At 37.3% G+C, this 24378-nt stretch overlaps 1 protein-coding gene across 2 annotated transcripts; it reads left to right on the forward strand.

Annotated features, from left to right (window-relative positions):
* The first annotated feature begins 2930 nt into the window (after window positions 1–2930).
* LOC306858735 (peroxisome proliferator-activated receptor alpha-like) lies at window positions 2931–24252 on the forward strand. 2 transcript variants are annotated; one of them, XM_079399416.1, is made up of 7 exons: window positions 2931–3115; window positions 12222–12461; window positions 13061–13218; window positions 17495–17633; window positions 18868–19067; window positions 20404–20872; window positions 22947–24252. In XM_079399416.1, the coding sequence occupies exons 2-7, from the start codon at window positions 12230–12232 to the stop codon at window positions 23189–23191; spliced, it is 1443 nt and encodes a 480-aa protein (XP_079255542.1). In that variant the 5' UTR covers window positions 2931–3115; window positions 12222–12229; the 3' UTR covers window positions 23192–24252. The 2 variants fall into 2 exon arrangements, with proteins under 2 accessions (XP_079255542.1, XP_079255543.1); XM_079399417.1 differs by lacking the exon at window positions 2931–3115 and adding an exon at window positions 6239–6341.
* Window positions 24253–24378: the final 126 nt, after the last annotated feature.

Raw genomic sequence — 24378 nt, forward strand, 5'->3', positions numbered from 1 at the left:
GAGGTGATAGGGGGCTCTATTTGGTGCGCAGCAAAGAGTGTTGTATGAAAAACAGTTTTAGCCCACATATTTACACTTCATTTCACATTTTAGGTATCTGTGATACCTAATGCTGTCAGTTACTGTCATGTGATTTGTTAGATACTGTGCAGTCATTAGGCATTTTGTTAGAGAAGGTAAAACAGGAAATGGAAGCTGCTGTTGCAGGAAGAGGAAGAGAAAGACTGTCGTTTGGGGTGAGGTAGTAGGTTGTATAGTTTGAGGGTTTAACCCTTGCTGTCAGATAACTATACAACTTACTGTCTTTCCCGAAGTGACCGTAGTGCCATCGCTTCAGAACATGGAGGATGTCCACAGGAAAGAAGAAATAACACATTTCCAGGTTCCAGCATTAACGTGTTTATCTAAGAAATGCTTGATGCAGATTTAAATGTTTATCTCATATTTACAATAAAAGAATTTAAAAACATGGTTCATGCCATACTGTCAGCGTTACCAAAAAAACACTTCTGAAATTTGTATTAGAAATGTATTAATGCAGCTTTGATTTTGCTGCATCACATGTTGGTCAAGCATTCACATGAATCCATAAAGAGGACAGTATACGCAGAGCGTGACGATAACAATATGGCAATTTAAAAAAATGACAGATTTTAACATGATTCATTCTGAAATCTCTTGAAATCTCTTTTCTTTCTTGTGTTGGCATATTTCCTTCTGAAACAGAAGGTCTGAGTGGGGCATATTTAAGGGCTTATCCCTTCAGTTACATCACAGTCATGACTGATTTTGATTGGACAAAAATCAATGTAGTGAAGCTTGTCAATATTTGTGGAAGAAACAAAAGACTAAATTAAGGAATACAGAAGCATGTAGGTGGGTTCAAAGCTAACAAGAACGGCAAAACTTCAAAACAATTTCTATATAAATATATATATATATACTAATATAAAAAGGCATACATAGTATATACTGCATTATTGATTAGAATTCAAAAGGTAAAAATGTGTCGTTTTGTTGTGGAATATTCAGCAATGATGTTCGTACAGGGTGAGGTAGTAGGTTGTGTGGTTTCAGGGTTGTGTTTTTGCCCCATCAGGAGATAACTATACAACCTACTGCCTTCCCTGAAGGGCAGCAAAACATCACCAGACACAGTTCATCCACTCTTTGAAGAGTGATTTCCTTTTGCTTTTCTTAAATGTTTTACCCAAGATTCTAATGCCATGCCATTTATAGCTGCATGAGGATTACGTACAGCACAGGTGTGTAATACTTTAAACGGGAATAAAACAGTTTGATATTTCAAAGATTGCCTGTTTTTTTTTTTTATTCTTTGCCTCAAGCATATTGACGTTCATAATGTATAAAGGCAAAATAATCTGGTAATAAAAGAGGAAGGAATAGTTCACTCAAAAATGAAAATTCTGATAGAGTGGCCAGAATATTCTTCCAGATTTCTCTTTTGTGTTCTTTAGAAGAAAATTGTATGCCTTCGCAATGACATGAAGGTGAAATGACAAGTTTTATTTTTGAGTAATATTTCCCTTTAAGATTACAAATCCCATCATTCAGTGACAGATCCACATTAAATGAAGAGTATTTCCTTCATACGGATGTGAGGAAACTATACGGCCTTGTGCTATTTCGCTTGTTTGTTATTAAAGATGCAGTGCAGAGGAAGACAGAGTGCTTCTGCCAGGGTAGCTTGTATTGTAAATAAAACATGGCCATGGCTCCAGACGGCCATTAGATGATGTTAACAACTACAGGGCTGTAGGCAGGCTGACCTTTCACTGCTGCACAATTTATGGGCACTGGCTGGCAGATCTCCACAGGAGCGCCCCTAGACTGGCACTCACAGGAGAGAAATAGCAGCAAGGGTGGACAGAATGTGACGGCCATGTCACCTTGAAAAAGTTTTGTTTCTTTGGAAACAGGTGTTATGCATTCTTATTGTGTCTGGGGGAGTGCAGCACCGTTAGTCTTACTAAACTACTTTGTTATGCACATTACAGTAATCCACAGAGGATAAGGGTTTAATATTATTCCCTTGAGACCACACCAGCTTTTCCTTTTCAGTCCTCAAGAGCTTCTTTTTTTGTTTGTTTTTTACTCAAAGACGCCATTAAATTAATAAGCCACTATACAATAAAACTGCAATATCAGTGCGGATTATAATGCATAAAATTACCTACAAATGGATTAAAAATGTTAACAAATGAATAAATACATTACTAAATTTGGCCGTTTTATCTTACAGTGGCATTAGGCCAGCGGTTTAGAGAAAAATGTAAAAATAAATAAATGCTAAAAATAGTATTTATGACAACAGACAACAGTGTAGTTTGTAACTAATTTGTAACAAATTAATTACAGAAATGTATATTATATGTGTGTGTGTGTACAATGTAAAAACATGTATGTACACAATAAGTGCATTGTACCAAATGATTCATTTAAATGAAGGTGCATAGTAACCATTAAAATAGACTTATGTTATAATGTCCAATACAGTTACAATGTTATTTTGCAGCATAATATACTTGGAAAAATATATCTGATTTTTCTTTTTGGAGGTCTCTTGCGTGAGGGTTGGGAGGAGGGTATCTTCAAATCTACACGATAACATTGATTCATTTCAGAATATTACCAGTAGGTGGCAGCAAAGGAGCGTTATTGTGACATAGGTCGCTATATGAATAGGTAACTAAACAGTCTTTAAGACAACATGCGTAATATTCATTATTTTATAATGACTTATATTAAGTAATATGGCGAGATATCATTCAGGCCCATAAAATAATACTATCATCATCATCACAATGAGATCTGTTGCCCAGCAACGCCTTAAATCAGTGGGCGTGTCTTTCCTTCTAAAAGCCTGCGCCGATTGGCCGAATCCATAGGTGTGTCAGGAGGTGTGAGCTGTCGCTTCCGGAACGAGAGAGCTCGATTGCTGTCAGAGCGGGTTTGACAGCAGTGATTGCGGTGAATTTTAAATAGGACGTTTGAGGAGTACTACAGCCTCCCTCGCACCACCGAGCTGAGTGTTGGCAGTGTCACAGAGCCCGTGTGTTTTATTCCTGCTTGCATGGCGGCCTGGGATTGGGAGGTAGACGCGCAGCTCTTGTAAACAAAGCGCTTGTGTAACATTATGATCATGTTTTATCCGGTTTTATGGCCGTAATTACTGTAATCGTAGGCTTTTAACTGGAGCAAAGTAAACATTCACATAAGAACACATGTATGTGCTATTTTCACAGCGAGAGTCTTATCACATACTCTGTAAAGAATAGTAACTTGCATGCGTTTGCTATAGTTTATCAAGATTTAAACTCTTGCTGCAACCAAAGCGAAACTTTACAGCGTCTGTGGTAAACGCTTACTTTAAGTCATTGGCTTGGTTAGTTAGTAATTACGTTGTTATAGTGATATTATATTAAGTATCTTTATTAGTTTTTTTAAAAAAATCTCTCTATATTTTTTTCCACAGTGTCAACTAACGTTGCCCACTGACGTTAATGTAATGTTAACTAACATAAATCATGGGCACTCGTGTATCATTTTTTAAGTTTTAATTAAAAAAAAAATACTCTTGTAATAGTTAAACACAGTTTAAAATGATGAGCTGAATTCTTTTGTTTAGAATTCCATTTAGAACAGAATAATAAATGGAATTAAATTTTATCTAGGCCTATGAATTCAAAATTCTAATGTTAACTATGAATGAACAGATGAGTCTCACACTTCGAAAATATTCATATCGCCGTCGAAAATATTCACAAGTAGTTGCAAGTTACCTTGGTTAACCTTTGTAAGCATTTAAGGAGCAAGAGCATTAAAGTACTTTTAGATATTGCATTTAATCTAATATTCACAAGTCAAATTTAATGTTTGCTATAAAAATATTATCTTCATTTTCAATTACGGTTTGTAAATTTAAAGAATTTTACAAGGAATATGTCAGTTCCACGGTACACTTGACTAGAAAATTTGAGTTTTTGTATTAAGTCATCTGACTTGTGCAGCTGTGTTATTTTAGTATCATTGGTATACTATTATAGTTTGTAGTCATATTATATGAATATATATATATATATATATATGGTGAAGAACATGATGCAGGGCAAGCATGAAGGAGCCTATAGAATGCAGTTATATGCCCCTAAAATTCACTGCCCATGTATGAGTTCTTGTTTTTATGATGCAGTTAAGCAATATCACACGAGTGCTGTTTTGTCCCAGATAGCACGAGGCCAAATGTGATATTGATTTTATACAACATTTAAATAAAAAATAACTTATAACTAAATATAACTGTGTTATATTTTAGACACAATATTGTCTGTTTTTAGTAGCAAAAATATTACCTATTAAAGCCACAGTAGAACTGTTGTGCTTCTCCAAGCAACACACATTTTCAAAATTTGAACTAGTTGGGTGAACCAATTATTTAATGACCCTTTCATAAAGAGAGCATTTACTTAATTCCTGAATGAATCAGCCGTTTCAACGAATCAAATGAATAAACGACTTAAGACATTTACTGCCACCTACTGGCAGTTTTAGTTTCTTACTTAAATTCTCATTTCAATAAAAACAATAAAAAAAAAAAAAAAAAATCATATTTACATAATTGATTAAAAAAACCCCTGAAAAATCCACTTTAATAATAAAAAAAAATAAAGTAATATCTCACCCCAAAATTAAGAAGGAAAAAGATATAGGGGCAACAAAACTGTCTAAAGCTACTTTTTTAAAATATGTATTTCATTCTTTTCTCATAATAGCTTAAATTATCTTTTGTGGGTAATGTCTCTGCCAAATTGGCCAATATTGTGTAATAAACGAGATAAAAAAAAAAAACAGTTGATTGACAGTTGATTTAATGCGGGGAAGTCGTGGCCTAATGGTTAGAGAATTGGACTCGTAATCGAAAGGTTTTGTAGGTGGGGGGAGTGAATGTCCAGCGCTCTCTCCACCCTCAATACCACGACTGAGGTGCCCTTGAGCAAGGCACCGAACCCCCAACTGCTCCCCGGGCGCCGCAGCATAAATGGCTGCCCACTGCTCCGGGTGTGTGTGTGTGTGTGTGTGTGTGTGTGTGTGTGTGTGTGTGTTCACTACTCACTGCTGTGTGTGTGCACACTTGGATGGGTTAAACGCAGAGCATCAATTTCGAGTATGGGTCACCATACTTGACAATACGTCACGACTTTACTTTTTAATTTTAGTTCATGTTTAGTAAAATTTTGTTGTTTGTAATTTTAATTCGCTTTTAAATGTCTATATAGATTTCAAGAAGTTTTTAAGTAATAAGTTGTTGAACTTATATATCTTGTTTTATTTCAGTTGCTGTGTATTTTATTTCTAGAAATGAATATGCAGTGACCCCCTTCTTAAAATCTTTTACATAAATTAGGCCCACTTGCTCACTGTCCCTCATCTTGAAGAATTCATTCATTAATAACTGTCTAATGTCCTTAATGTAATATTTTCAGTTCCTGGACATTGACATTCTCTGAAACTAAATGAGAAACCGGCTGCGTTTAGCACAGCTTGTAGCCCACATATCAGTGACTACAGGGCCACATGGGCTTGTCCATTCGGTCCTGTTACGTAACATGCTAAAAGGGTCACACGTCTTAGTGCCCCGTGTCATCTTCCTAGTGCCTGACGTCATTGTGTGGGCTCTGAGAGTCTCATTCGAGATGAGCTTTGAGCTTTGTCAGTTTACAAAAAGTTAAATTATATTTTATATAATGTGATCATTTTACTTTAGTCATTAGATGCATCTTAGAAATCTGATTCATAATATAGTGTGTATGCAGGAGCCCTAATACACTTTCAGGCATATTTGAAAGTAGCGCCCTTAAAATTAAGTAATTTTATAGCCTGTTTCATAATCTTATCTCTGTTTCTATCACCCTATTGGCTTTGTGAAACACTTTTGATTATCATATATAATCTATAAGATTATATTAATGCAGATTTATGGAGTGATTGCCATATTTAATTTGTCATAACACATACACAGACTTTTGTCCATGACTGTATCAGCAGGTTAAATGATAGAGAAACATCTGGCCTACATGGATGCACCTGCTTCAATTGCCCCATGTTTGCATTTCATAGTCCATAAATGCATCCATCCAGATATTAAGGGTCTCTTATCTGCTGCGTTCAGCTCGCTGCGGTGTCCATTTGTTGGTGTAACGCCGGCCAAACGGAGAGAAGCAGGCATGCAGGGTGTGTGTGTGCGGATTCGGACTTTGGCCCTGGAGGGGGTGCGTGTATTTATTGGCAGCTGGTAGAGCAGAACCGTGAATCGTGATCTGGTAAGCACTGATTTCATTCTGCTTTGCTCTGCGCTTAGGTGATGATTCGAACCCGGTTTGTAATTGTGCTGTCCGCTTTAAGCAAAGGCCTCACAGCCATTGTGAAAAGCGAAGTAGTTCTCTTTTGTGCAAGGATATGTCTTGACACAAATTGTTTTTGTGCTGCTTTGTTGTACCTATATTTTAATCAATGGCAAACGAGAGATTTTAAACTTTTAGTTTAAAGACGTTTTTATTTACGTTTTGAAAAACTTTTTTGAAATTTTAAGAAAAGTAATTCCCTTACACTTTATGAATGAGAGTGTATACATTTTGATCATTATTTTCAAAAAGGTTTTTGAAAGGTGAAGTTGTTATTATTATTAATTCATAAACATAATTACGTTTTTTGGAGTTACATATTACAACCTGAACAAACTTTGTCAGATTGTCATTTTAAGAGACTTGTTGACTTTGACACTCAGTCGTGAGGGTCTTATGGGGTCCTTTCTGAATGATCATTTATTGTCTGCATGTTTTTGCATGTCAGTTGCATCATTAGACTTTAACTTAGAGACAAAATTATAATTACTAAATATTTTATCTAAGAAATAATACTTAAAATAATAATCATAACAACAACAACAATAATATTTTTTATTATTTAATAAATAATTCATTAGTTTATAGTAATAAATAGTGGCAAAGAATATTTTTTAAGAATTTAAGTTATTTTCATAAAGATTTATTTCTTATTTGTGATATCAGGACAAGTGATTATACTTTTTGCCCACCAAAAATATTAAAATGAATTTTAATTCAGAAATTAAAAACATGCTTATCACAGAAAAGTTGTGTTTAAGTTTTTAATGAATTTTAATGCATCTTGAGTAATCAGTAGATCCAAAAAAAAAAAAGAAAGAAAAAAGCCATGTCATTGACCTTTCACCAACACTGAGCAAATAGACTTGGCTTTATTTTTGCCAAGTAGTCTTGACCTACATCCAAACTGGAGAGATTTATCCGTTGTACATGCTGCTAGGAAGACGTGCATTTTATCATGCGCTGAATCAATATTTCTTTCAAAAACAAACTCACACATGGTCTGTGGTCACGGATTAATCTTTATACTTCAGTTGTGTTGTTTCTATCCGGTGGGTAGAGATTCTGCTTGGTCATTGGTAGTTGGCTGATGCAGTGGAAATTTCTACACAGATGTGTTTGCTTTACGTCTGTTGTCTTGCGCAGCGAGTCCAAGGCTGGTTCTGAAGTAATGATGGGGAATACATCAATAATAAAAAATGATCAATAAGGCCTGTCTGTAAAACACTACTAAGTTTTTGGGATAGGCTTAAGTACGTTGACATTCATTGCCTTCTTGTGCATCTAAACTACCCCCAGAGACTGCAGTATTGTTACTACACGGTCAAACCAGACAGTCAGTAAAGATCAACTAGGAGGGAGGGGAGGGGAGGGGGGAGGGGGGGGGGGGGGGGGGGGGGGGTAAATCAGCCTGTATTGGCTTCCTTAAGTCCTGTCAGCTGTGACCCTCCACAACAGGCCTCCTCCTCTTCAGCACGTAGGCTGTGAGCGTGTGTGTCCTTCTCTAGCCAGAATGAGAAACACGCAAACCTTGCACTGCAAAAATCATTTTATTACCAAGCAGTTTTGCAGGAAAAATTTCTAAACTTAATTAAAACAAATTTACTTGACAAGCTAAATGGCATATATATATTTTGATTGAGAATTTTATCAGTTTTTATGTTTTGTTATTTTGATACCATATGCAGATTTATCTTGTTTTAAGGATATTTTGACTAATTTTTTTTTTTACAGCAAAATAAGACAAAATATAAATTTTTGCACAGCCATCTTGTTCTGTTTGTTTAATAGGACCCATTGAGGATTCCTCTTGTGCATTCATATGTGTTATTGTTCGACTCTTGTTTTGTAATCTGTGCTAATCAATTGATGTAACATCTGTTATGAACAAGGAAGTGTTGAACCTTATGCATCCGTTGAGATATTTGTGTAGAATTGATTGTAGTTTGGAAGCATCTGTGAGGTTTGGTTTTGCTGGTTAATGGCTCAGCCGGTCTCCATGGGCACATTTCCATTACAGCAGAAACTGGCATCTATCCTACACTTCGCTTGGCTCTCGCTCGTTGTCATGAGGCTCAAGTCATGCGTATGTGTGCCCATGTGAGTGTCTGGGTTTACACTGAATAAATATAGTAGCTTCAGCTTGTCGCTCGCGGTCTCGCACCCTAATACACAATTACTGTAGGTACACAAATGTAGCCTCATTCAAACGCATGGTACACGAGTAATCTTGTTTACTATCAATGGCTGGCTTCTTGCACTGCAAAAAGAAATAAATGAAGCAGTCAATAAAAAAAAGTCTTGTTTGTACTAAAAATACATTTAAATAAATAAAAGTACATTTGAAGTATTTGTATAATTATTTACATACATATTAATAAATCAAAATACATGAAAAGAAATGAAAAGTATATTTAAGTAAATTGTATATTTAAATAAAAGTTCAAATAAATTTATTTGAGACAGCTGCATAAGATATAAAGATAAAATGTGTATACATATTTTCATAAAATATTGATCGTTTTTATCAAATATTTGTGTAAGCATGAGTTTTGTTAAACAAGTGCATTTTAAACATCTTTATATATTTTAACTGGACAACAAAACCCAAAAAAGGATTAAAGGTTTATTTATTTTTATTTATTTGTTTGTTTGTTTTTGTAGTGTCTTAAATAATATACAATATATAATCTTCTGTAGCCAGTATGAGAAATACATAACATATACATACAGTTGGGCAAAAGTATTTAGTCAGCCACCAATTGTGCAAGTTCTCCCACTTAAAAAGATGAGAGAGGCCTGTAATTTTCATCATAGGTACACTTCAACTATGAGAGACAGAATGGGGAGGAAAGAATCCAGGAAATCACATTGTAGGATTTTTAATGAATTAATTGGTAAATTCCTCTGTAAAATAAGTATTTGGTCACCTACAAACAAGCAAGATTTCTGGCTCTCACAGACCTGTAACTTCTTCTTTAAGAGGCTCCTCTGTCCTCCACTCGTTACCTGTATTAATGGCACCTGTTTGAACTCGTTATCAGTATAAAAGACACCTGTCCACAACCTCAAACAGTCACACTCCAAACTCCACTATGGCCAAGACCAAAGAGCTGTCGAAGGACACCAGAAACAAAATTGTAGACCTGCACCAGGCTGGGAAGACTGAATCTGCAATAGGCAAGCAGCTTGGTGTGAAGAAATCAACTGTGGGAGCAATTATTAGAAAATGGAAGACATACAAGACCACTGATAATCTCCCTCGATCTGGGGCTCCACGCAAGATCTCACCCCGTGGGGTCAAAATGATCACAAGAACGGGGAGCAAAAATCCCAGAACCACACGGGGGGACCTAGTGAATGACCTGCAGAGAGCTGGGCCCAAAGTAACAAAGGCTACCATCAGTAACACACTACGCCGTCAGGGACTCAAATCCTGCAGAGCCAGACGTGTCCCCCTGCTTAAGCCAGTACATGTCCGGGCCCGTCTGAAGTTTGCTAGAGAGCATTTGGATGATCCAGAAGAGGATTGGGAGAATGTCATATGGTCAGATGAAACCAAAATATAACTTTTTGGTAAAAACTCAACTCGTCGTGTTTGGAGGACAAAGAATGCTGAGTTGCATCCAAAGAACACCATACCTACTGTGAAGCATGGGGGTGGAAACATCATGCTTTGGGGCTGTTTTTCTGCAAAGGGACCAGGATGACTGATCCGTGTAAAGGAAAGAATGAATGGGGCCATGTATCGTGAGATTTTGAGTGAAAACCTCCTTCCATCAGCAAGGGCATTGAAGATGAAACGTGGCTGGGTCTTTCAGCATGACAATGATCCCAAACACACCGCCCGGGCAACGAAGGCAGGCCCAAAACATCACTGCTCTAGAGGAGATCTGCATGGAGGAATGGGCCAAAATACCAGCAACAGTGTGTGAAAACCTTGTGAAGACTTACAGAAAACGTTTGACCTCTGTCATTCCCAACAAAGGGTATATAACAAAGTATTGAGATGAACTTTTGTCATTGACCAAATACTTATTTTCCACCATAATTTGCAAATAAATTCTTTAAAAATCAGACAATGTGATTTCCTGGATTCTTTCCCCCCCCATTCGGTCTCTCATAGTTGAAGTGTACCTATGATGAAAATTACAGGCCTCTCTCATCTTTTTAAGTGGGAGAACTTGCACAATTGGTGGCTGACTAAATACTTTTTTGCCCAACTGTGTGTGTGTGTGTGTGTGTGTGTATATTCTAGCTTTTCTGCTTCAGCCGAATCTACAGAGCAGAGAGATCAGGTATAACTTTAGAAAGCTGGATGGCTTCACCTCGCAGACAGAGCTGGAAACTGGAATTCTCTGCCAAGAGAAGAGCTGATTTATGACTGGATTCGGCAGGAACATCTTGTCTGCCGTCAGTAGTCAATGTTAGTGCAGATTTTGTCAGCTTTTTAGCATGGGCAGTACTGCAACAGAGGGAAGGTGTTTTCTTTTTTCTTTTAGATTGGCTGTGTTTGTCCCTTGAAGGTAAAGTGCATTGTTGTTTCCTCCAAAAACAGTGATCTGTTGCAGAAGGGCTTTGAATGATGAGTCTGGCATTGGTTAGCCTTCTCCATGTGACTGCTGTAAGAAATTAAAGGGTTGAGTGAAATGGCATTTGAACCGTTGTCCACAAGACCCCTTGAGCTGCCATAAAAATTCCCTCGAGAGTGTCTGCATCCATTTGAGTGCTTAATTCTTTTGTAGAGGATTATTATCTCCTGCTTGCACGTGGACTGTCCGGCTGCAGTGTGTGAGTGAACGATACTGTGATATCAAGCAAATGAAGCGCAACAAAATAACTGCCCTGCAATCCCTTGAAACTACTTAGCAGGTGCATAACAACACCACTCACAATTTCTTTGAAACATGTATAAATTTAAACCAATTTGATTTTACACTGACATATCTTTTACACCCAATCTTCAGATCACCATAGTCGATGGAGCACTTGGTCTTTGGTCGGTCTCTTTAAGTTCACATGGCAGGACGAATGAGATCACATTCCTGTGATGAAACAGGCCAAAGCCTTTGAAACGCTCCCTTCATGTCTAAATTAAATTCTGCCATAACTGTGCCTGGGTTTCCTTGGCAACATGTTACTTATGCCACTTGTTTAGTGTTGCTCTGAATGGAACTTCTTCTAGTCACTGTTTCACAGAGCACTGGCTGCAGTTTGCATACCAACTAGATATTGAGTCTGCTTTTTTATCATAACAATCAAACAGTGCTGTTTAAAATGATAAAATTAATAATAAAAAAATAACAATTAAAATAAATTACTTTTAAAATAATAATCAAATGAAATAACTGCTTTTATTTCTTTATTTTAATGCATTGATATCAGGGCATTAGTCTGAAATAAAAATTATGAAGCTTTACATATGCAAAGGGATTTTTGATGACAGTGGTCTATTTTGCGTCATTTTAGCATACTAATATAAATAAAAAAATCTATATTTTTTATATAATAAAATGTTTTTTTATTTCAATGTACATGATAAAAAGTCAATGCAAAACTATGTAAAATGATAATAATAATAAATTATACAAATCTAATAATAATAATGGGAAAACAACAAGTCTTTAAAAAAAATGAACCATTGTTTTTATTCTCACAAACGTCAAAAAAATGTTTTTTTTTTGTGTGTCTGCATTTAAACCCAGTGTAATCTGTGTATTGTGTCTTGCGGCGTTTTAAAAGATATGAAACATTTTCTTCACTCGGTCTTCTTTTCTTGCAATTGATTTGTCTTTGCAGACTGATGAATGATTCAAAGCTTGCCGTGGTCAAGCGCCATGGTAGACATGCCGAGCCTGTACAGTCCCTTGTCCCCGCTGGGCGATCCAATTCTGGACAGCCCTCTGTGTGGAGAGCTCATTGGTGACATGGAGGTGCTGGAGGATATCTCACAGTCCCTCAGTGACGATACCTTCAACTCCCTTCACGTGCTGGACTACCAGAGCAACAACTCAGCAGCAGACAGCTCAACTGGCTTAGGTAGAGCATACGGACACACACAGTCCTAACCAATCAGGCCTCTTAAAAAACGTAAATTAACACTGTAAAGGTAAAGAATTAAACCATTACTTTCATTTGCATTCATTCCATGGCATATAAACAAGTTTGGACACACTTGTCAGTTTTAGCTTAAAATTAGTTCTTCAAATTATGTATATTACATTATATTATACAATGTGTAATATGACATTTGTGCCTTTTAAAAACTGTATGTTATTTTTTCATGTTGCATACAAAATAATAATAATGGTCACACTATTTTAAGGTCCAATTCTCACCATTAACAAACCATTAGCTATGACTTTTGCCTCAATAAACTCATAATTTGCTGTTTAATAGTAAGGTAGTTAAGTTTAGGTATTGGGTAGAATTAGGGATGTAGAATATGGTCATGCAGAATATGTGCTTTACACGTACTAATAAACAGCCAATACGTTAATAATAGGCATGCTAATAAACAACTAGTTAATAGTGAGAATTGGTCCCTATATTAAAGTATTACCAAAATAGTCATTTAAAAAAATAAGTTGGGTCAGTGTAGTAATATACATATGCCCATGGGTGTGTTTGTCTTGTAGATGTCTTAACACCAGCATCTAGTCCATCCTCAGAAGTGTTTGCGTCCAGCACGGTTCAGGATGAGAACTCCTCTGGTTCTCTGGCCCTCGAGTGTCGCGTCTGCGCTGACCGGGCCTCTGGTTTCCACTACGGAGTGCACGCCTGCGAAGGGTGCAAGGTAAGCATGCATGCAATGCGCACAGTGGAAAATTCTCACATGAGTCAATACCAAAACGCCCTCAACTTTTTCCTGCTTGGCATTAGTGCAGACACTGTTACACTTTCATAACCATAAACCTATCCAGGACAGAAAACACTTGAGCGTACACACCAGGGTCAACAGAAAGCACATGAGCTTCTGTAGAATTTTCATAGCTGCTTTTGCAAAAAGACTGAGAGTTCCCCCGAGGCTTGTTCTCCCTTCGTACATGTGTGGTGAAGCGTGTACAAGAACTGTTGCTTCATGCGGTGCATGTCAAATTCATCAGTAGAACTGCACACAACACACCCCAGCTGACTTGAGTCTGGGTCACGGCCATTCTCGTTCCTTTAAACTTAACTACTACCAGCCCAGTTATTGCCATGTGTTTTTCTCCAGCAAGAGCAGACTTTGACCGTTGGCACCCCTTAGGGTGCAATTAAGCCAGGACAAATTACAACAAGGTTTATTGCCGATGCGGTTTACCACTCTTTCACATTGTACTTTGGTGAGACCAATTAAAATATGCTTTATAAATAATTTGTTTTAGTTGCTAGTTATAGTTAAGCTCATTTCAAAATTAAATGCTAATTAAAAACTATTTCCAAGAATTTAAAGGAACACTATCAGTATCGGTGTGGACCGACTTAGTTCCTTATTCAGTTCAGGTCACTGGTTTTGAGCTTCACGCGCCTCTAGTTTAACTAAATTTCATGTTAGTTAATTATATAGTTTGACATTTACACAGTGTCCTAACTAGGAATGATATCACAAAATAACAAGCACTAAAAGCGATACTCGCATGTAAATCTGCGACAAGGATGGGACGTTTTGTTTGTCTCACTTTTTTTTTTTTTTTTTTTGGGCATTGTGCTCTGTAGCCCTGCCCACATTTAACTTTCATTGGTCTAAAAAGGATCTATTACACATTAAATGTATTCTGAGAAAACATCTAGAAAAACCATTCATCTTAACAGCTATCTCTTGGCTGACGGAGGATGCTTCCATAAGTACGCAGTTTAAAATCCGCCATCTTTGGTTATGGGTGCTCATGTTGTTTTTTTGTGTACCATGTAATGGGCCATGTAAAACCTTGGTTTAATTTTTTTTAAATAAAACAAACTCTGGATATTTTTTCTTGTTGTATTCAGTATGAAATATATCAATAATACCCCACTCGTGATTTTATTAAGCTTTTACATGTCTTGTAAAAGGCAGTTGCCAACAAGTGGCTAAATGTAACTCTTGCTATCTGTTCTAATTTAAACTTTCCAGTTTGTACATTAAAACAAATAAAAAAGAGGTATTTCTTGGAGGTTTAGTGGCGGTGATGTTAAATTCATGCAACAGTTTTTCAGAGATTTGGTTTGGTGCTAACCCTGAACATAGTGTGACCCATTAAAGGGTTAGTTCACACCAAAATGAAAATTATGTTATTAATTACTCACCCTCATGTTGTTCCAAACCCATAAGACCTTCGTTCATCTTCGTAACACAAATTAAGATAATTTAGATGAAATCAAAATCTCCATAGACAGCAACGCAACTGAAATGTTCCCAGGTCCAGAAACGTAGTAAATACATCGGTAAAACACGACGCTATGAGAATACTTTTTTTTTTTGCGCAAAGAAAACAAAAATAACAATTTACTCAACCATTCTTCTCCCCCGAGTTACGTCGTCCGCCATTTTAGAAAGTATCACAATGCATACGCACACTTTCCCCTAAGAGTAAACAACGCTTATTACGCAGCCTTTGATCATGCGCGCGCTTTCCCCCCGAATGTAAACAATGCTGATTGCATCAAATACATTCTTGGGTACTCTAAAGTAGGCAGAAGACATTACTCGGGGGAGAAGAATGGTTTAAACCCTAGGTTTATGTTTTCTGTTAAAATGGAAATTTTACACACCAATCCACAATTCTTTCATGAAACTCTAGATGGCGCAGGCCATCTAAATCTGACATAATTGACATTGAGCGGACAATTGGTTTCTTTTCACATCAGCAGCCAATGAGCTTGCTGCTCAGCTTTCAGATACTTGGCTAGTGCTTGCTATAGCAGTTGCAGCGCCCTTCAGAAACCCTCCACCTTCCCCAGCTCCACCTGTATAGCTCTTCTACGGGGTGATTTCATGTATGGTATATACGGTATATTTTATACGTTTTATTTGTGCAGCAGAAGTGTTTCTTACATGCTCATAACAGCATGTCTGTGGATGTATTAGCAGTAGCAAGTCTCGATACTTGCTCTGTCGCAGCAGCATAGCACATCTATTCCGCCAAAACCAAAACCAAACACATTAACATTGCCATGTATATTACCATGCTAAACTTGAGTTGAGTGCATTAATAGCTGTCAACAGTGTAGGTATGCAAATTAACAGTCTGAGCTTATTTACCCAGCGCGTTTTTCATAGTCACTTACTAGCCTAACTTGTTTCTTCTGGCAATTGTGTTTAGTTGTCAGAATTTATACTAACTTGTATATTAACTTGTATACTAATATATATATATAATTATTATTTTTTAAAGCTTGTGAAGATTAACAAAATGTTTAAGAATCATAAACTTTTGTTGGTCTGCTGGTTGGCCTGTAAATATGCAGCACTCTATTAGTATATGGAGAAATTACCAATAACCAAGATTTAAAAAATGCGGCAAAATTGCTCATTGTTATTTCTAGCGAACTAATGTGTTAACTAATGTTAATTTGTAGAAGCTTATTTTAAAGTGCCACCTAGCTGTTTAGTAATTTGCTTTTAAAAAGCAATTCCACGTGACAGTTTTAACATTTATTTTTATGTTTTCTTTCGAGATAAATCTGGAAGAATAAATGAGTCATTTGCAGCTAGCAAATATATTTTTAACTTCACTTCCTAAAGCTTTTGAGAGCAGTAGGAAATAATGCATTGGTGGGGTGGAAGGTGTGTCTGTCCTTGGTTGTTATTTAGGGGCTGGCTGTACTGTGATGAGCCATTTCCTCGGTCCGGTTTTATCGTATGGTATGTTCGGTGCATAGAGATGCGTCATCGCTTCTGTTTTTAGCGCTGGGAGCAATCCGTGACAGTCTGTCATGAGACCGAGCTCTCGCCTGATACCTGTTTCCATTGTCAGGCACGTGTTCCTCTTTTCCCAGTTAAATAATTCGCCTGGAGGGACAATGTTTGTGCTGTAACCATGACCCTTGCTACACATACCAGGACCCGTCCACAGTGTCTATTCTGATGAAGATGTGTGGGAAGACTCTTCAAAGCTCTGATAGCCCTTCATTCACTGCACCAACGTTATCATTCTTGCTTTTTTATTTGATTTTATCTGAATGGTAAACAGCAATAATCATCCTACGCAAGACCTCAGCAACTGATTTTTGACAAAGTGTTTAGCATCAGGTTATGCATGATTCTCTTTAGCTTTGAAGACTGTAAGTACACTTCTCTGAAGAACATTTCTCAAAAGGCATAATTTCTTTAATTTATTATCATTTATTAACCCAGCATGGAAATGCTTCTATAAGTTGTAACACTTTTGTGCAAGCTACATTGAGCTTAGCTGTACATCTGTGTTTCTTCATAGATACGCTATGTTCTTGAGAAATAAATATTGTTATCTTGTGAATCAGCCTTCTTATCACATGTGCAATTAGCGTTTGGTTTATCAAGGTCATTTGATTACCGTCTTGTGAGGTTCTGCTCTGTATTGGAAATTAGGGGCTAAAGTTCTTATACAACCAGTTCAAAATGTAAACATATATATTACAAAGCGGTGCAAGAACAAGTTGACATTTGACATACTATTTGGTATCATATAAAGTCTGACCAAACAGTCTTAATTCACCCTTCCACAAATTAAAGCCTAAAAGGTTTTAAAGTCTTAAATGTTGCACGCACTGCAAAGAATTTTCCTCAGTATTTTTGTCTGTTTTCCAGTACAAAAATCTAAACATCCTTAAATGGAGTCTTGTTTTCTGAGAAATTAAACTAAATTAAGTGAGTTTATACTTGAACAAATATTAGTCAATGGGCTATGAAAACTAGTTTCCCCAGTGACTTGATTTTTTTTGATGAGCCCATTGGCAGATATTTGTTCTTGTTTTAATTATAAACTGCCACCAAACTTTCTCACCAAACAAGACTTCTTATTTTGTGACGTTTTACTTCTCAAGTAAATGTATCTTGAATTTGAAGGCATTGACATAATGTATTCAGTGTCAGTTTGCATTACATGTGTTTTTTTTTCATGAATTTTCCACAGGGGTTCTTCAGGAGAACCATTCGACTCAAATTGGAGTACGACAAGTGCGAACGCAACTGCAAGATCCAGAAAAAAAACCGCAACAAATGTCAATACTGCCGTTTTCGCAAGTGCCTTGCAGTGGGCATGTCTCACAACGGTAAGAGCTTCACAAAGAGCATATCTCTATGATTTAGATTAAACAGAATCAATTTATGGCTTGATGATTTAAGAGCTTTAATTTTAAAATCTGAAATCAAGATGGCGTTCCGTTTTATGACAATAATAATTTGTAACATGTAGTTATTTAGTTCTCTAATTAAAGGTCAGGACAATTAGATTAGAATCAAAACAGAGAACAACAACCTTTACACACTCTTAGCTTCGACATCATAATGTAGCACAAATCCACACCTTCCAAGTGCTGTCAGAAGCGGCATGACCGGAGATGAACCAGGCGACATGGAAGATACGCCGTCCTGTTCTCTCACGAGACTTTGTCCCAAACCGAGGATAGCTTTTTCTGTTAATGGGCTAATGTCATGTGCCTCTGTTAGCACAATCCCTTCAGAGGCAGATCTGTATCATATCACGCCATCCAACTCCCCCCAACCCCACCGTCATCTGCCCTTTGTCCCAGTACTGATGAAGTGGCAGCAGTGTGTTGACCTAAAGTTCTACTACTGTTGGTTTGTGTATAAACTGGGGCTGACGATTCAATACGTTAATGTACTGTGATTAATTATTAAAATAAATAAAGCAACCAAATAAATGCAATCAGTGCCTCCTGACCCAAATTTGAGTTTTGGGGATTTTTTTATAATCCGCGCAATTAGATTGTGGATCTGCACACAGACCAGCAGTTAAAAAGTGTTTGTTTTTCGCATTCTCGTATTTTATCTGCAGTATTACGTTTTTCTCAGACAGATTGACAATGCAATTGCAACACAGCAGACTGTAGACTGTTAGTCAATGATGTGGAAATAAAACAAACATTGAATTAATTCATTCAATTATTTAAGTAATATTAAGTAATTATTTATTTAATGTAACATTTCACATAACATTTAGCGGATGCTTTTATTCAAAGAACAGCACAAAAGAAGAACAAAAGCACTTCTTTATAAAGCCAACAATAATCATAATATACAATGTCGGGTTTATTAGAAAACTAGATTAGTAAGGAAACGAGAAGAAGAAAATGCAGAGAATTTTTTAAAAAAATATATTTATTGATTTCTGTTTTTTTTTTTTTTATCAGCCCTAGTATGAACATTTTGTAAAACAAATACAGTATACAGTATGTGTTTGTTTTGTTTGTACATTGTATGTGGCAGCAATCATGAGCTTGCATTTGGTTTCATTGATACTCTGTGTGTGGGGGGGTCTTACAGCTATCCGTTTTGGGCGGATACCCCAATCTGAGAAGCAGAGGCTGAAAGCAGAGCAGGACGTCAGCGGGAAAGAGCAGCACGAGTCCCTGCAGCCGGACACGAAGAGTCTGGCCAGACAGATGCATGAAGCCTACCTCAAACACTTCCACATGAACAAAGCCAAAGCACGCGTGTTTCTCACAGGCAAGACCAGCACTCCGGTGAGCAACTGCTGTGTTGAGGAATCACTCACTCGTCATTTATGTTGTATTGCTCATGCAACTTTAAAGCTAAGCAAAATGATGCAATATTTAAACACTGTCCATTATAGCAGAGAGTTCCCAAATATTTTGTCAGTTGAACCCCCTTTGACCTAAAATAATTACATGAAGTACCCCTTGAAATTTGAATTCAAATTTGTTGTAATTTCAGTCATTTTTACAACACATGCGCTCCAAACCTGTATGGTTTTCTTTTTTCTGCAGACCGTAAAAAATATATTTTGAAGAATTTTGCTAACTAAACAGTTTTGGTTCTTGTTGAATTCCAATGTATTTTTTGTCTATTCAAAGGAAACTACAGTATGTGAATACAGGTATCAGCATTCATTAAAATGTGTTCAGCAGAAGAAAGAAATTCATACATGTTTGAAGCTGCATGAGGGCGAGTACATGATGACAGAATGTTTTATTTTGGGCTGAATTACCCCTTTAAGTTAGTTTCAGTGTTCTCTTCTGCTCACTAAGCCTGCATTCATTTGATCCAAAATACAGCAAAAGCAGTAATATTGTGATTGTGTAATATATTTAAAATGTAATTTATTCCTGTGATCAAAGCTACATTTTTAGCATCATTATTCCAGTCTATTCCAGTCAGTATCACACGATCCTTCAGAAATCATTCTAATATGCTGATTTGCTGTTTAAGAAACTTTTATTATTATTATTATAATTATTATTATTATCAATATCTAAAACGGTTAAGTACATTTTTTCAGGATTCTTTTATGCATAGAGCGATCCAAAGATCAGCATTTATCTGAAATATTAAGCTTTTATAACATTTTAAACTATTTTTTTTAACTTTCTATTCCTCAAAGAAACCTGAAAAAATTCTTGTTAGCTGTAATGATGCTAAAAATTCAGCTTTAAAATCACAGGAATAAATTAAATTTTTGAATAGATTCAAATAGAAAAGTCATTTTAAATAGTAAAAATTTTACTGTTTTTGCTAAACTTTGTATCAAATAAATGCAGGCTTGGTGAGTAGAAGAGACTTATTTTTAAAAAACATTAAAAATCTTGCGGTTCAAAAACATTTGACTGGTAGTGTACTAGTGTCAGAAATAGTTAATGACTGTATTTTAATGACTTTAAATGAAGTAGCTTGGCAAGCTGTGGCTTCAAAGTAGCTTCCCCAGCACTGAGTGACAGGGTGTCAATTGCTAATGAAGAAAACAATGAGCACTGATTGCACAAGCTATTCAGCACACTTTGAGTTGCACGGTCTGAACGCACACCTGTTCTCTGACTGTCCTCTCTCCATCCTTCATGGAAGCCCTTCGTCATCCACGATATGGACACTCTCCAGCACGCTGAGCGGAAACTACTCACCCAGCTGCTGGGCAATGTGGCATCCGGAGACGTCTCCACTCTGCGGGAGAGAGAAGTGGAGGCTCGGATCTTCCTGTTCTGCCAGTACGCCTCCGTGTCAACGGTCACGGAGGTGACGGAGTTTGCCAAGGCCGTGCCTGGCTTCGCCACCCTGGACCTCAACGACCAGGTGACTCTGCTGAAGTACGGTGTGTACGAGGCGCTCTTTGCCCTGCTGGCCTCCTGCATGAACAAAGACGGGCTGCTGGTGGCTCACGGCGGAGGCTTCATCACCCGCGAATTTCTGAAGAGCCTGCGCAAGCCCTTCAGCGACATGATGGAGCCGAAATTTCAGTTCGCCATGAGGTTCAACGTCCTAGGGCTCGACGACAGCGACCTGGCGCTGTTCGTGGCCGCCATCATCTGCTGCGGAGGTGAGATGCAGAAAGAGCATGGGAAGTGAAATAGAGGCGGTCTTGGAAACATTTGGAAAGCATTTTCTAAATGAAACGCTACTTAACAGTGACTAGCAGCTTTTGAAAATTGGCTTTACTCAGGAATGAAATACTTGACATGAAATTGATATGTAATGCGGTTACACGTTATACTCCAACTAGAGCCGGGGTGTTGAAACTGGGGGCCGGGGGTCATACAGGGGTGCTAAAGAAGAACAATATTTGACCAAATATCAATTGTTAGGGCTTGTCAATCTTTATTTTAAATTAAGTATTTAACATACAGTATATCTTGTTAAGTATGGGGAAAGTAATTAATGTATTTATTTATTTATGCACAGATAAATGCTATGTTCATATATCTATTATCATTAATGTAATAGTAGGCAGAAAAAAACTAAAGGAATATTTTAAATTGCTTGATTAAATTGCTTTGACTTACAAGTACAGTGAAAAAATCTCATTCTGTTTTTTACAATTACTACTAGTCTGAAATGGGTATTTATATTTAAGGTTATATTTAGGGTCTTTTCCATCAATGTTTGGAGACCCCCTATTTTTGAATGCAAATTTAAAGGACCATTAGACTACTACAGTAATTGTGCTTTAAAAGTATAAATAAATACATGCATACAAATGTACATATTTTATTTAACCTGAAGTACTCTTGTTTCACTCCATATTAAAGGGATAGTTCACCCTAAAAATTTAAATTCTGACCCTCCATAGACAGCAACGCAACTAAACGAACATTGATAAAATAGTCCATGTGACATCAGTGGTTCAACCATAATTTTATGAAGCTACAAGAATACTTTTTGTGCGCAAAGAAGAGAAGAGAAAAAAATTGTTGAATAAAGTCTTTTTTTTCGCCCACAACTTATTCTCCTAGCTTCATAAAATAAAAAGGTTGAACCACTGATGTAACATGGACTATTTTAACAATTTCTTTAATACCTGTCTGGGCCTTGAACGTGTTGGTTGCTTTTCTGTCTATGGAGGGTCAGAAAGCTCCCGGAATTCATCAAAAATATCTTGATTTGTATTCCAAAGATGAACGAAGGTCTTACGGTTTGGAACGACATGAGGGTGAGTAATTAATGACAGAATTTTCATTTTGGGTGAACTAACCCTTTAATGTCATCTCCTTTGCTGAACTCTAAGGTTATTTGTGGTTCAGGTTGTTTTTATGTCACCTCTGGAGTCCCGCAGCCAGGAGCTTTTGAAAGGCATGATATAATAATGGTCGGAGTGAGATGGAGATTGTGAACTCTTGAGGGCTAGCGAAAATAACCAGTTTCCTCTCCTGCCGGTTCCAGCAGCAGCCCGAGGAACTGCTGCCGTACGGCAGAGACCCGAGAGCAAATGCTTCCACAAACTGCAGCTTCCTGGAGAGCTGCTCTGTTTTCTTACAACCTATATATGCTAAGGAGACACAGCGTTAGCAAAAACTAAAAATACATAATCCATGGACTCACTGTACAGTCTACTACTCAAAATGTGTCGTGCAGTGACATCATGATATTTAATACAAATGTTGACACCATGGCAATTGAACAGGAAAGTCCTTTATTTGAAAAGTTTGGTATTAATAATAAAATGTGACCCTGGACCACAAACCAGTCATAAGTAGCACAGATTGAAATTTCTTTTATGCCAAAAATCACTAGGATATTAAGTAAAGATCATGTTTCATGAAGATATTTTGTAAATTTCCAACAGTAAATATATTCAAACTTAATTTTTGATTAGTAATACGCATTGCTAAGGACATTTGGACAACTTTAAAGGTGATTTTCTCAATATTTAGATTTTTTTTTGCACCCTCAGATTCCAGATTTTCAAATAGTCATATCTAACAAACCATACATCAGTGGAAAGCTTATTTATTCAGCTTTCATATGATGTATGAATCTCAATTTCAAAAAATTGACCCTTTTGACTGGTTTTGTGGTCCAGGGTCACAAATGAATAATTTAAGTGAAAAGAATGGCATGAATCATTTCAAGTTTCTTACGTGTCTTTTCCTCTCGCTCTGGATCGCCACCGACAGACCGTCCAGGACTGAGCGACGTGCCGCAGATCGAGCGCATCCAGGAGAGCATCGTCTACGCCCTGCAGCTCCACCTGTTGTCCAACCACCCCGACAACGCCTTGCTCTTTCCCAAACTGCTGCAGAAACTGGCCGACCTGCGGCAGCTGGTGACGGAGCATGCGGAGCTGGTCCAGGAGATCAACAAGACCGAGGACGCTTCACTCCACCCGCTTCTGCAGGAGATCTACAGGGACATGTACTGACTATGAAACGTCACCGTTCTCAGCATACTCGAGAGATCCCTCTGAATTCGGGACAGGAGATACAGGAAAGAGGGGGGAAAAAGCCCGGTGGGAACATCTTTACGGTGCGCACCTGCTGTCGGATCAAGCACTGCCGGGACATTATAGGTTAAAGCCAGTGTAATTCTAGGCTGAAAAATAGAGCACTAACCTTTAATAGGCCACAGACCTTTATAAGGTCATTCCCTATAGTCCCGTCGAAAAGTGCGATAGATGCTTTTGTAAATTTGCCAAAAAGTGGATTACAGGTGCAGTAAATAGATGACACTCAAAATATATGCCTTGGCTCACTGTAAACTGGCAGTAGACCATTAAAGTGCCATATTTAGCATTTGTTTATAGTGCGAGAGCATAGTTGGCTTGTATTGTTTTTGACAAATGTGGCCACACAGAGATGACGCGCTGCTGCTCTCCATCTATGTTTTTTGAAGGGCGGGGCTTTGGAGATTACCGGGGGCGTGGCTAACGAGCGGTTGACCTCGCTCTGCCAAATAAGCACCAGCAGTCAAGATTGAGGACCTGGAAAATATATAGAGTTGACTATCCTGAATAAAGGGTGATTTTTCATGTTTTAATGCTAGAATGAAATGTTTAGAGAGAAAGAGACATATAAATCAGATTGTTACCTCATATGAAATGCTTGTACATTGAACATGATTTGTAAGATCTATTTTTCTTTGTAAAAAATATTATTGTATACTGTATAGCACTCCAACTGTAATTTTATTGTACAAATGTGTTATGCGTTCTGACTTATTATCTGTATTTGATTGGTAAATTGTTTGATGTTTTTTGTTTTCAAGGAAAATTAATTTTCGTGGCATTTTGAGCAAAATCTACTAATTGACAATCCATAAGACTTGATCAGAAAGTGCGTTGTAGATTGTTGCAGTTTTTAATGAATCATTTCATCTTTAGTTGTGGCTTTTGGTGAGTAATTAATGACTGATCTCAAATGGTGTTTGTAGTTTGAAATGAAATCTAATGTAGATGAAAAATGTTTCTAAACAACCTGAAATGAGCAGCGTTGTCGTGTTTTGTTTCTGGCGCCATCCTCTGTCCAGTCAGATGTACTGCAAGCGTAAAGTGTAAAACGGAAACGCCGAGACTGTCCTCCTCGACGCACCGTCGTGACGTCGCAGCAGCAT

This window comes from Barbus barbus (genome assembly GCF_936440315.1).
Source record: "Barbus barbus genome assembly, chromosome: 39".
NCBI lineage: Eukaryota > Metazoa > Chordata > Actinopteri > Cypriniformes > Cyprinidae > Barbus > Barbus barbus.

What these genes read in the sequence shown, in the direction of transcription:
- LOC306858735 (XM_079399416.1), top strand. Translation starts at nt 12,230, where the DNA reads ATGATTCAAAGCTTGCCGTGGTCAAGCGCCATGGTAGACATGCCGAGC. An exon ending in ACGCCTGCGAAGGGTGCAAG is followed by an intron (nt 13,219 to 17,494) that starts GTAAGCATGCAT and finishes AATTTTCCACAG; the next exon opens with GGGTTCTTCAGGAGAACCAT. An exon ending in AGTGGGCATGTCTCACAACG is followed by an intron (nt 17,634 to 18,867) that starts GTAAGAGCTTCA and finishes GGGGTCTTACAG; the next exon opens with CTATCCGTTTTGGGCGGATA.